Source organism: Plecotus auritus (genome assembly GCF_963455305.1).
Source record: "Plecotus auritus genome assembly, chromosome: 2".
NCBI lineage: Eukaryota > Metazoa > Chordata > Mammalia > Chiroptera > Vespertilionidae > Plecotus > Plecotus auritus.
In genome coordinates this window covers 49,593,695-49,606,559 of record NC_137771.1, presented here as the reverse complement: position 1 = coordinate 49,606,559, position 12,865 = coordinate 49,593,695, and the positions used below count along the sequence as shown (strand labels likewise).

Sequence of the window (12,865 nt, the reverse complement as noted above, 5' to 3'; positions counted from 1 at the left end):
TAGGGGTGACCCGGCCGGCAGAGGAGGGAAGTTGGGGATCACCTGGTCTGCAGGGAAAGGCAGCTGGGGGGACTCAGGCCTGCAGGGGAGAGCAGTTGGGGGGTACCAGGCCTGCAGGGGAGGGCAGTTAGGGGTGACCAGGCCTGCAGGGGAAGGCAGTTAGGGGCAAACAGGCTGGCAGGGGAGCAGTTAGGCATCAATCAGGCTGGCAGGGAGTGGTTAGGGGGTGATCAGGCTGGCAGGCAGAAGCGGTTAGGGGCAATCAGGAAGGCAGGCAGGGGAGCAGTTGAGAGCCAGCAGTCCTGGATTGTGAGAGGGATGTCCGACTGCCGATCCCCACCAGGATCGGGCCTAAACGGGCAGTCGGACATCCCTCAAGGGGTCCCAGATTGTAGAGGGTGCAGGCTGGGCTGAGGGACACACACCCCCGTGCACGAATTTCGCGCACCAGGCCTCTAGTTGGTACAGAAGAATCCAGGAAGAGGCCAATGGCTTTTCACCTGAGTAATGTGAAGGACGGAGTTGCCATTTACTGAAAAGGAGAATGGAAGTCTGGGGAGAGGAAACTGGGTGTTTGATTTTGAAAATGTTAGCTTTCAGTTACCTTTCTGATTTCTAAGAGGAAATGTTGAGAAGATGTTAGATACATGTTGGCTGCAGCTCAGAAGAGAAGTCTGGATTGGAGATAAATAAAGAGTTTTATACCATATATTTGGATGAGGTCTTTTAGGTAAGGAGTTTTAGATAGAGATAATAAGAGATCCTAGGATACTGCTGCGAGGGCCTATTCCTTTACTGGAAATGAAAAGGAATCAACCAAAGAGATTAAACAATATGTATTTAATTGAGAAAAACCATCCAGGAAGTAGGAGAACCAAAAGGGGGTGGTGTCCACCCTGGCAGCCGGAAGAAGGAAGTGAAAAGCTAAATTAAGTGCGCCTGCTAGTAAGTGATTTTGATAAGGAAAATAAGAACTGAGAATAAACCATTGGATTTGGCATTAGGGAAGTCATTTAGTGGCACTGTTTCAGTGGAGGACAAAAACTTGGCTAAACTTAATTTAAAAAAAAATGAGACCCTGGCCGGGATGGCTCAGTGGTTGAGTGTCGACCTATGATCCAGGAGGTCATGGTTCGATTCCTGGTCAAGGCACATGCCTGGGTTGCAGGCTGGATCCCCAGTATGGGTGTTCACAGGCAGCCAATCAATGATTCTCTCTCATGATTGATGTTTCTAGCTCTCTCTCCCTCTCCCTTCCTCTCTGAAATCAATAAACTATATATTAAATAAAAAAGAGGATGAGAAGAGACGAAGCAAAGACAAAATACAGACAACTTTTTTGAGGAGTTTTGTCATATAGAGGAGCAGAGAAATAGGGTAGTAGAAGAGAGGGACTAAGAGAGGGTTGTATTTTTCAAGAGGGCAAATGCTATAGCATGTTTTAAATCTGAAGGGAATAATCCAGTAAAGATAGAAGAGGTGATAATGCAGAAGAAAAAGAGGAACATTGTTGGAGCAGTGACCTCCCGTAGGCAGGAGGGGTAAGATCTGGTACACAGGTGGAGACTTGGCCTCAGGGTAAAGATAGTTCATCTACAGTAGTGGAAGAGAAGATCAAGTATGTGCATACAGATGTCAATGCATCAGTAGATGAGGGAGGTTGTGGTATTTCTCATTGCTCCTATTTTCTTAAAGAAATAGGAAGCAGGTCATCAGTAGAGAATGAAGGATGTTGGAGACCAGAGATGAAAGAAAACATAAGAATTATTATGTGGAGAAGTGACTTGGCCATTGAAATGCAGTGGGATTACTGGGCGGCTCTCTGGGCCCAGTTGAGATTAGTGGTCATGAATAGAAAGTAGTATCAGTAAGTTTGTGTTTGTCCCCAATCACAGTTAGTTTTCTGAGTACAGGTACAGAATTGGTGAGGAAAGGGATTTTAAAATGTGAGATGCTCATCAAGTCCTAAAAGAATTACTGAAACATAACATCAGAGCCATGAAAATGTTTAGAATCATACCTAAGAATTCTTTCTGGTTGTTATGAATATGAGAAAGGTGTGGCAAAAACAAGCAGATCTTATGAATCAGCAGAATAAACAATTGATTTTAAGGGGTCTGAAATTATATATCATCTAAAAATAATTGCCCTATTGGTCTTCCATGCACCTGAAAATTCCACCATTGGCATTGTTCTAAAAAAATGTATGAATTTTTCATGCACAGAGACAGTATCTATACTTTTTAACCTCTAGAGCAGGGGTGGGCAAACTTTTTGACTCGAGGGCCACAATGGGTTCTTAAACTGGACTGGAGGGCCGGAACAAAAGCATGGATTGAGTGTTTGTGTGAACTAATATAAATTCAAAGTAAAGGAGCAGAGAGGAGAGCAAGAGAACCGGATAGAACAGCCGGATCTGGCCCGCGGGCCATAGTTTGCCCAAGGCTGCTCTAGAGTGTAACATGATGCCAAGAAGACACAAATGCTAAATAAATATTTACTGTTATTTTGAATGGAATGGAATGAAGGGCCACCATCATTCATTAATTTTCATTCAACAAGTCTTTATTGAGTAGAAGGCAATGCGCCAGATATTACAAAAGTTTCCAAGATAAAGAACATATTTATATGAACCTGTTGACAGTATTGGGACATCAGTAGATAGACACTTATTAGCAGAGGTTTATTTTTTTTATCACTACCCATTGATACATAGCAAAATATAGAAGTGTACAGGAGGGTATGTGAATGGCCATGCATATCTGCTGATGGGTCACTACAAGGCACTGAACAAAGTTCTTGAAGTAATACAGACACAATTCCTGTACTTTAGAACTTCAACCCAACAGAGAAAGAAGCCCTGATGTTCCATAGAGGAAATGCCACCTTCCTGTCACTGGTAAAATAAGTGGGTGGGTGGAGGTAAAATGCCTGTCAGTATCTGTGATTTTACTGGAAATTAGAACCACATGTGTTGGAAGTGAAACCTTACAAATGCTGATTTCTACCTATCTGCCAAACTGGAAAATACACAACCCTGGATCACGAAGAGCCTATTTAAATCCGATACTTACTACTTCAACCACAAAATTCATTCTAAGTCAGCTTTCTCCCGGGAGGTAAGTTTTTTTGCTAGTTAGAAAAATTGATTTTCTCTTCTCTAATTTTTTTCAACTCATGGGTGTGTTTCTAATTACAAGATGAACAGATATTTATATCTGCTTACAGAAGCTCATCTTTGAACTTGCTAGAGGAGAACATTCATGGTTAAGCTAATCTTTTATGTCCTCTTTAAAATATGATCAAATCCCATTAATCTGGACTCCATTAATTCAGAATTTTTGTTAGGTTTATCTGATTTTGGCTATAATTTATAATATACTAGAGGCCCAGTGCATGAAATTCATGCATGGGGGAGGGGGGTCCCCTCAGTCCAGCCTGCACCCTCTCCAATCCGGGACCTCTCGGACATCCCTCTCACAATCCTGGACTGCTGGCTGCTAATCGCTCACCTGCCTGCCTGCCTGGTCACCCCTAACTGCCCCCCTGCCAGCCTAGTTGCTCCTAATTGCCCCATGCTGCCGGCCAGGTCACCTTCAACTGCCCCTCCCTGCTGGCCTGGTTGCCCCAAACTGCCCCCCCCCTGCTGGCCTGGTCGCCCCTCACGGCCCCTCTGCTAGCCTGGTCACCCCTAACTGCCCTCCCCTGCAGGCCTGGTCACCCCTAACTGCCCGCCCCTGAAGGCCTGGTCCCTCCCAACTGCTCTCCCCTGCATACCTGAGTCCCCCCCAACTGCCCTTCCCTGCAGGCCCGGTCGCCCCCAACTTCCCTCCTCTGCCGGCCTGGTCACCCCTAACTGCCCTCCCCTGCAGGCCTGGTCCCTTCCAACTGCCTTCCCCTGCTGGCTATCTTGTGGTGGCCATCTTGTGTCCACATGGGGGCAGCCATCTTTGACCACATGGGGGCAGCCATCTTGTGTGTTGGAGTGATGGTCAATCTGCATATTACTCTTTTATTAGATAGGATGGAGGCCTGGTGCATGGGTAGGGGCCAGCTGGTTTGCCCTGAAGGGTGTCCCGGATCAGGGTGGGGGTTCCCTTGGGGCGTGGGGCGGCCTGGGCGAGGGGCCTGTGGTGGTTTGCAGGCCAGCCACACCCCCCGGCTACCCAAGCGGAGGCCCTGGTATCTGGGATTTATTTATCTTCTACAATTGAAACTTTGTAGCCTTAAGTGGAGGCCAAAGCAGGCCAGGGCTGCAGAAGCTTGGCTTCCTCCATCGCCGGTGGCAACCCTAGTCTTCTGCTCTCTCCAGCTCTATGGCTGCCGCCATTTTTGTTGGGATTTATTTATCTTCTATAATTGAAACTTTGTAGCCTTAAGTGGAGGCCTGGGCCAGCCAGGGTGTGCGGAAAGCTTGGCTCCCTCCATCGCCGGGAAAACCCAAGCCTCCCTCCTGCTCTCTAGGTGGCCGTAGCCATCTTGGTTGGGTTAATTTGCATACTCGCTCCTGATTGACTGGTGGGCGTGGCTTGTGGGCCTGGCTTGTGGGTGTAGCGGAGTGCTGGTTAATTTGCATATTACTCTTTTATTAGATAGGATTTCTCTCCCAAATCAGTCAGGTTTTGATGTAAGAATGAATTAAATAAGCCTAGGGAGTCAACCTTGAGTGTCACCATAATACTCTAACATTGCCTTTTTGTTGTTAATGTCTTAAGCATTTCCTAATTTGCTTTCTTATAACCCAATATGGTATTACTTATCCTCATATCACAAGAGGCTAAGGTTCAGCAAAACTAAATAACTTTTCCAAGATCGCACAGCTAACAACTATGGCAGATAATGTTGATGACAGTACTAAGCTCCATATACAGGGCACTTGGATGAGAAGCCTGGAGGTACAGTATCTGAGGATTAAGACCAACAGAGAGATTATAGAGGAGAAAGGCAGAAAGAGCCTAGATCCTTGGGGTGTCATTGAATTATCAAGCCAGCTCTGTGCTAACTACACCTACGACCTGATATAAATAAAGCCCCACCTGTTCAAGTCACAGTGCTTGGGTTTTTTTGATATTTGCATCATAAAAGACATCTGACTGGTAAGTCTGAGAACTGGAAATCAAATGTAAAACTCTGAAGCCCTTGTTCTTTCCGATGGAACAATCTCAGTACTCATAACTCACCTCAGGTATTCTTCACTTTATAAAGAGAATGTGTCCCTCAAAAGCCACATGCAAATAATTTAAACATATTCAATTTAGAATGCATTAATTAATTTTAAAAGAAATCTATAATAGATGATCTTATGAACTATTTGGAGAATATTTTTATGACATTAAATAGGAAATTAAGTGGTGGTTGGCAAGTTTTTGCTAACAGATGTATTTTCTCAAATTGTGCTATGTGTGTTCCAAATTTACAATGCAATTTTACTGTCAATAATCTAGAAGGCAGGTTGGTAGGACCTAAAAGGATTAACCTACACCCACTAAAATGGCAGTAACCAACAAGATACTAACAAGTGTTGGCAAGGATGTGGAGAAATTGGAACCCTCATACACTCCTGCTGGGAATGTGAAATGTTAGAGGTGCTTTAGAAAACACTGTGGCAGTTCCCCTAAAGGTTAGGCAGAGTTACCATATGACACAGCAGTTCTATTTGGAGTTCTATTTCTAAGTATCTGCCCAAGAGAAATGAAAACATATTGTACACAAATGTTAATAGAAGCATAATAGCCAAAAAGTGAAAACAACCCAAATTCCATCAACTAATGAGTGGGATATATCCATACAATGGAACATTATTCAGCCAGAATAGGCATCCATAGAGAATGCTGGAGAAGTTGAAGAGAAATAGTGAGTGACTACTAACAGATACAGGGTTTCTTTGTGGCATGATGGAAATGTTCTAAAATTGATTGTGGTGATAGTTGCACAACTCAGTGACTATACTAAAACTCTGTGAATGGTACACTTTATATAAGGTGAATTGTATCAGATATTGAATCAACAAAGCTGTTACATTTTTAAAAAAATTAACCAACCAACCATGATCAGGAAATAGTAAAAGGGTCCAGGAAATAGCAAAAATCCTGAAGGCTCTAGGCTCCCTATCAGTCTGGCACTGCTAGTTTTTCTGTGAGCTCGGACGGTGGGGTTTACTCCCACAGAGCCCTCATTTTCACAATTCTGAAGTGGACTTAGCAATGAGACTCTAGTTTTCTTGTCCTCTTGGCCTTTTTTTTTTCCATCTCCTGGAGACTATCTTACCCCCAAGGCAAGGGGTGAGGTGAATGAACGTTCAGACCCTTGTTAGAATCCTGGGTCCCCGTGTCTTAGCCAAGTGACTTTGGAGAGACAAGAGGAGCTCTCCAAGCCCTCTGAGAAGGGGAATAATAATAGTTACCTCACAAGGCTGAGTTGAGCATTGAAGCCATAAGCACATAAAGTACACACGGAGCACGTTGTTTAACACATTGTGTATTGTTCATCAGTGCAACCCATTTCTGATCTGTTCCATCATCCCTGTAATACCCGACCACGCCTCTGTTCAACCCCTGCTCAGAATGAAAGGCGTGAGCTTCTTGCCCTTGCCTAGAAGGCACACGGCTAGTAACTTCGGGCTTTGCCAGGTACTCAGAAAGATGTCTAGTTTTTACCCAGAATTTCTTGAATGAAAAGGTGTTACTTTCTATGATTTATTTCATCACAATTATTCTGAGTACCTAACAGGTGGAGAAGTAGAGCAAGTTTGGAAGGTTATTCTCTTCCATATTGATGAGACCTAGACAGCATCTATTAAATATGCCCTGTGACCTGGTTCTCTACATGATTTCAGCAGAAAAGTAAGGAAATTAGAGGTAAGGCAGTCAGGCCAACCCAGATTCAGAACCCGCCTCTCCCTCTCTGTAGCTGTGTGGCCCTGCTAAGCCTCAGTAGCCTTGCTTATGAAAATTGGGGGGGAGGGGATCTTACGTACATCACAGGGTTGTATAGGGGATTAAATGAGGTAGCACACATAAAGCTTTTAGCTCAGTGCTTCCCAAACAGTAAGGCTCAATAAGTAGTTTGTGTAATTTTTGAGAGATAAATAGTGTGCTTCAAATACACTACTGAAGGCATTCTTTTTTTTTTAATCCTCACCTGAGGATATGTTTATTATTATTATTATTATTATTATTATTATTATTATTACTGATTTTAGAGACAGGAGAGAGAGAGAGAGAGAGAGAGAGAGAGAGAGAGAGAGAGATGTGAAAAGAAACATTGATCGGCTGCCTCCTGTATGTGCTGACTGGGGATCGAACCTGAAATCCTTTGGTGCACAGGATGACACTCCAACCAACTAAGCCACCTGGCCAGGACTGAAGGCATTCTTTAAAAAAAAAAAAAGATTTTAAAAAAATAGACAAGGGTGACCAACTTATCCCAATTTGCCTATATTTCTCAAATTAATGGTTTTATTTCCATCTTTAACAGTAACAGAGGAGTCCAACACGGACTGATGTACATGGGTAGGGTTAAGATGTAACATAGAAATATTTTAACTATGTACACGGAAGAATGGAAAGGGATTTTCTCATATCAACCTTTTCCTGTGTTACAGTTTCTGAATAGTAGAAACTAAACATGCATCCCCCCCCCCAATTTAACTTAGTATGTAGTAATATAACTTTTACGATCAATCATTTGTCTTTAAGCATAAAATTTGAAGAGATTTTGGCTGCCTGGTGGTCTTGGTTCCTGTAGTCTGATATTGTTAGAACATAACAAAAGAGCATTTCTACAAAGCCCTCCTCAACTCCAAGTAGAAAATGATTCCTTTCATTCAATCATTACTTTCAGTTTTAAACCCAAAAGTCCTGTGTCCCAGGAAACTCCTTAGACTCAGGAAAACCAGGGAAGTTGCTCAGCCTATTTGACATAAAATTTAATTCATTGCTAACTATGGCCCTGGCACTGTGACACACACTTTAAAAGCCAAATTTCATTTAAATAATTAGAACAAACCTGTGTAATCGGTTCTATTTTAGGCCCATTTCAAAGATGAGGAGAAGTCAATTTGGAGAAATTGGGTAAATTGCCTAAACCTTAGAAGGAGAATAGCTCTGGGATTTTTAAGCGAAAGTCCTTCTAAAACTGTCCTGCTGTATAACCATTAGGCTCCTGCCCCCAGTTCCCTATCAATGAATTAAAAGGTTTGAAAGGTTATAGAAAACCTTGCTCCCCAGAGTGAAAGTATTAATGGCGTGAAAGGGTTGTGGTAGGTTCACTTATCATGGCTAGGGAGCTGGGGGTAATCACGGTGTCTGTTTCATGCTTGGGGCTGATTTCTTGGGTCCCTGCGGGAGGTGAAGGACTGGCTGAACTGCCGGTGGAACTGCTTATTCAAAGTGTTGAGGAAGGAACCTACCTTTTCATGTGCACCACATACTTTGTGTCGAGGTAGGTGGGCTTCCCGGTATTCCAGGTACAAGTCATGTTGCCTGAATATTCATAAATCACACAGGTTACGTCGTCAGGGGCATCTGGTGGGTCTGCAACAAAACGTATCACTTAGGAGCCACCATAGAAACATCGAGTTCTTTATAAAGTAGTGGATAAACTTTCCATTTCATTTGGGAAAACAGGTCAATCCCCCTCAGCACTTCTCTCTTTCATTCCCTACCACCTCACCTTGAGACCCACTCTGCCATCAAACTACTCCTTTCCTTTATAGATTTCTCTATGTACTCTACTTCTTTGGGGATACTAATGTGATCAAGTTCCTCCCATCAAAAAAAAAAATAAAAAATAAAAAATAAATTCACCCTCCTAAACTCTCTTCTTAGCTACCACTGTATCTTTCTCCTTTTCTTAATAGCTATTTTTTTTTTTTAAAGAATTCACTGTACTGGTCTTTTTCTTCATCTCCTGTTTACTTGTAAACCCCAACAACCAAGATTCAGCCCACAGTTCCACCAAAACCACAGTTGGTAAGGTCTTTAATGATTTCCTAATCAATAAATCCCAGGATCTCTTTGCAGTCATTATTGACCTTGACTTCTGCAGCATTTAGTATTTGGGCCACACCCTTCTTGAAACCTTCTGTGCCTTTTGGCTCCTGTGAAAGAGTTCTCCAAAGGGTTTTTCTACTTCTCCTCTGGCACCTATTCCACTTTAAAAGTCTAGTGTTTATACCTTCTATTGAATATTAGTCAGCCTTAAAAGGAAAGGGAATTCTGACATGCTACAACACAGATGAACCTTGGAGACATTATACTAAGTAAAAGAAGTCAGACACAAAGGAGAAACATTGTATGATTTTACCTATAGGAGGTCTCTAGAAGAGTCAAAGTCTTAGAGACAGAAAGTAGAATGGTAGCATGGTGGTTGTCGGTGGTTGAGGGTAGGGAGGAATGGGAAGTTGATGGTTAATGGATAAAGAGTTTCAGTTTTGCAAGATGAAAAGCGTTCTAGAGATGAATGGTGGCGATGGTTGCGCAACAATGAACTCAATGCCACAGACCTGTACACTTAGGAATTGTTAAAATGGTCTGTTTTATGTTGTGTCTATTTTACCGCAGTAAAAAACAAGACTTTTTAAAATGTTGGTAACCACAGAATTCTATTTCAAAGTTCTTTCTCCCTTCCTCCACCCCTCCTCTGTGCTTTCTCTGAGTGGCCGTATGATAGAGAACATTATTAAATTTTGTCTGCTAGCATTTTTGCTTTTTCAGCACTGACATCTCCCTCACTCCCAACCTCATCCCCTCACTACCCCAAGGGCTGTCAATCACTAGGCTCCACAGAGAAGTATGCCCATGACCTAGGCCCGTGGTCGGCAAACTGCGGCTCGCGAGCCACATGCGGCTCTTTGGCCCCTTGAGTGTGGCTCTTCCACAAAATACCATGGCCTGGGCAAGTCTGTTTTGAAGAAGTGGCGTTAGAAGAAGTTTAAGTTTAAAAAATTTGGCTCGCAAAAGAAATTTCAATCGTTGTACTGTTGATATTTGGCTCTGTTGACTAATGAGTTTGCCGACCACTGACCTAGGCTGATTATCAAGTATTTCTCTTGGGAATGACCACATGACTCAAGATGAACCAATCCGAATTCTCCCAGGGACTTTTTCAGGAGCTATTGTAAAAGAGGCACCCTTTTCCCCCCTGAAATTACTGTCTCTGAGTAATAGGGAGCTGTGAGTTGCTGGTGGCCATCTCCCTGTCATAGTGAAACTGCCTACTTAAGAATAAAGTCAACACAGGGGAAGACAAAACCCAAGAGATGGGAAAAGATCAGAGAGTTCTGATGACAGTGTTTGAGCCCTTGGAGCTGATGAAACCCCAACAAGTATGGAACAGCACCTGGAATTTTCAGTTGCACCATCCAGTGATAAATTACCAAGAAAAAGGTAACAAAAGAAGTATGGAAATATTGAGTGCTGATTATACACTCACTTTTCAGGTGCTGCTCTCTCAGCTTGTGCCTACATGTGCAATTCTGTCTGGGAAACTGGACTATTCAGAGAATGACCAGACAAATGGCAGAATGGGGGCTCATAAAAAATAAATGTACAGACATTTATGCACCTGAAGTTATACCCAAAGATTTATCTTAAATCTAAATATACTCCTTGCACTTCACCTGCAAATTATACACCAAGAATATTACTTGTAAAATCAGAAATAAATATGCAAAAAAGTTATCCTCATTGCAAATTGAAAAGATAATAGATGTCATTTAGACCTATAAAAATGGAAATGATTTTGAAAAATGGCAATCCTCAGTGTTGGAATGGACAAAGGATAATCCTCTAACACGCTAGTGCAAATTGCTACAGCCTTTATGGAGAACACTTTACATATCATAATCTTTAGAAGCTAGAGTAATATCTTGCAACCCAGCAATTTTATATCTAGGATTGCATTCTTAATGAAATGTTCATGGATATACAAACTATTTGGCTTCAAAGTTTGCCTCTTAAAGTATTGTTTATTGTAATAAAAATTTAGAAACAAACTTAATAACCTAAGGTTAAATAAACGATAATACACTCCTAAAGTACATTCCAAAATAATGTAGAATACAATTATGAATGTTTAATTAGTTTAGTAAGTAATTAAATAATGGTCATATGATAAAGTGAAAAAAATAAATTGTGAAATAGTATAGTATAGTGGTCTCATTTGAGAGACAGAGAGAGAGGGATTAAGGGAGAGAAAGAGAGAGATAAAGAGAAAAACTTGAAAGAAACTCTGAATTATTAAAGAGGGATTCTATTAGTGAGATTATGGGATTATAGAGATCATGAGTATTTCTTTTTGCTGGTCTAAAATTTTTAAAACTTTATGCATTGACTGTAATTTGATTTTATAATTAAAAATGATTTTCAAACAGTAAGAATAGACTAAAGTACTTTATAATATTTTTGTGAGTTGTAGCATTGAGTTACAATGGGGAGAAATAGGATGCCAAGTAGGGTAAAGAAAGCTTTACATTTTATTTGCGCCCTAAAGGAGGTAGCTGTGGACACAGACATTTAAGTCCGTTTGAATATTGATTGAGTTGTGGTCCCTCAATGATTACAGTGATTTGTGCTGAAGTTATTTTTGTTTTCTGGTTTCAGATAAGAGTATCATTGAATTCATGAAAGACAACTGTCATTATTTTGGGATATGCTATTTATTCCACAACATTCTATCTGAAGTGAATGCTCAGGGTTATAAATGTCTGATGGTTTATTAACTTTGCAAAAAAACAAGTAGATTATATACACACACGCAAATAAACACAATACCTATAATAATAAAAGTGTAATATGCTAACCAGACGACCTTCTGGATGAAGCTGTGGTGGCGGGGGCTGAGGCAGAGGCAGCCACCATGGCAGCAGGGGCCGAGCCCCTTGCACGAATTTCATGCATCGGGCCTCTAGTTTGTAATATTAATGTGAAACTATGTAAAGATGGAAATGTGAATATGGTTATGAGAGTAAGACCAAATTGTTGTTAGATCTCATTTCCAGGTTATTCAACGTTCAAGAATAAAAACCTACTTTACAACTAGATACTAAAAAATACCCTGAAATATACAAGGATGAGGCTTAAGTTTTTGCTCTTGCCTACCAATGCCATCCTTCCCCTATTGGGGCACTTATTAATCACAGGCCAAGTTTCTAATTAATTCAGAGTCTAGACAGAGATCATTTTCTACTGAGAGCTTCTTGAAAGCAGAGTCTGTGATCCCTCTTCTAGCATTTAACACATTTTTAGTGCATAGCAATCTCTCGATAAAGTATATTTCATGGATTGATTGGCTTGATTAATAAAATGATAATAATAAGTAGACTTAAAATGAAAAGAAACCCAGTGTTTCTGACAAAAGATCACTCTTTAATTCCCTCTCCAGGGAGAGCACAAACCAACCTAATTGTGCCAGTAATGGTTAAAATTTAAGTCAAAGATATTTAAACTTTTAAATAAATGATTAAGTGGTGATGTGACTGTCCCATGTAAGGTTTATTTTAATTTGGTATTTTTAAATGCATAAAGACATCTCATAGTGTTTGATTCCAGGAGTTGGTGTTATTCTGATAGAACAAACTTCCCATAATAAGCATGCATTTAATCACAGACAAGAAACCAAGATATGTTTAAAATTATGGTTACAAATGAAATTGTAATAATAAGTTTGTGTTTCACAAATTATACATTAAAGTACAGATTATTTTAAATATATAGAGAGACAGAGATAGATAACTTTTCAGGGAAAGCAACGATTAATTTATCTTCTCTCTGTCTTTTATGACTTGTCTTCAGTCTAAAAATATACATATATTCATTCTGTTTAAAGCAGTAATGATAAATTGACATAGTAAAGCTCACAGGAC

At 41.0% G+C, this 12,865-nt stretch overlaps 1 protein-coding gene across 1 annotated transcript in view; it reads right to left on the bottom strand.

Moving 5' to 3' along the window:
• The window catches only part of IL23R (interleukin 23 receptor), a gene marked incomplete at both ends in the record, with an annotated part of 69,415 nt that overhangs the window by 50,847 nt on the left and 5,703 nt on the right, over positions 1–12,865 (bottom strand). The window contains one exon of the mRNA XM_080654421.1: positions 8,411–8,534. Within this exon, the coding sequence (XP_080510547.1) occupies positions 8,411–8,534 (124 nt within the window). The remainder of the gene's footprint in view (positions 1–8,410; positions 8,535–12,865) is intronic.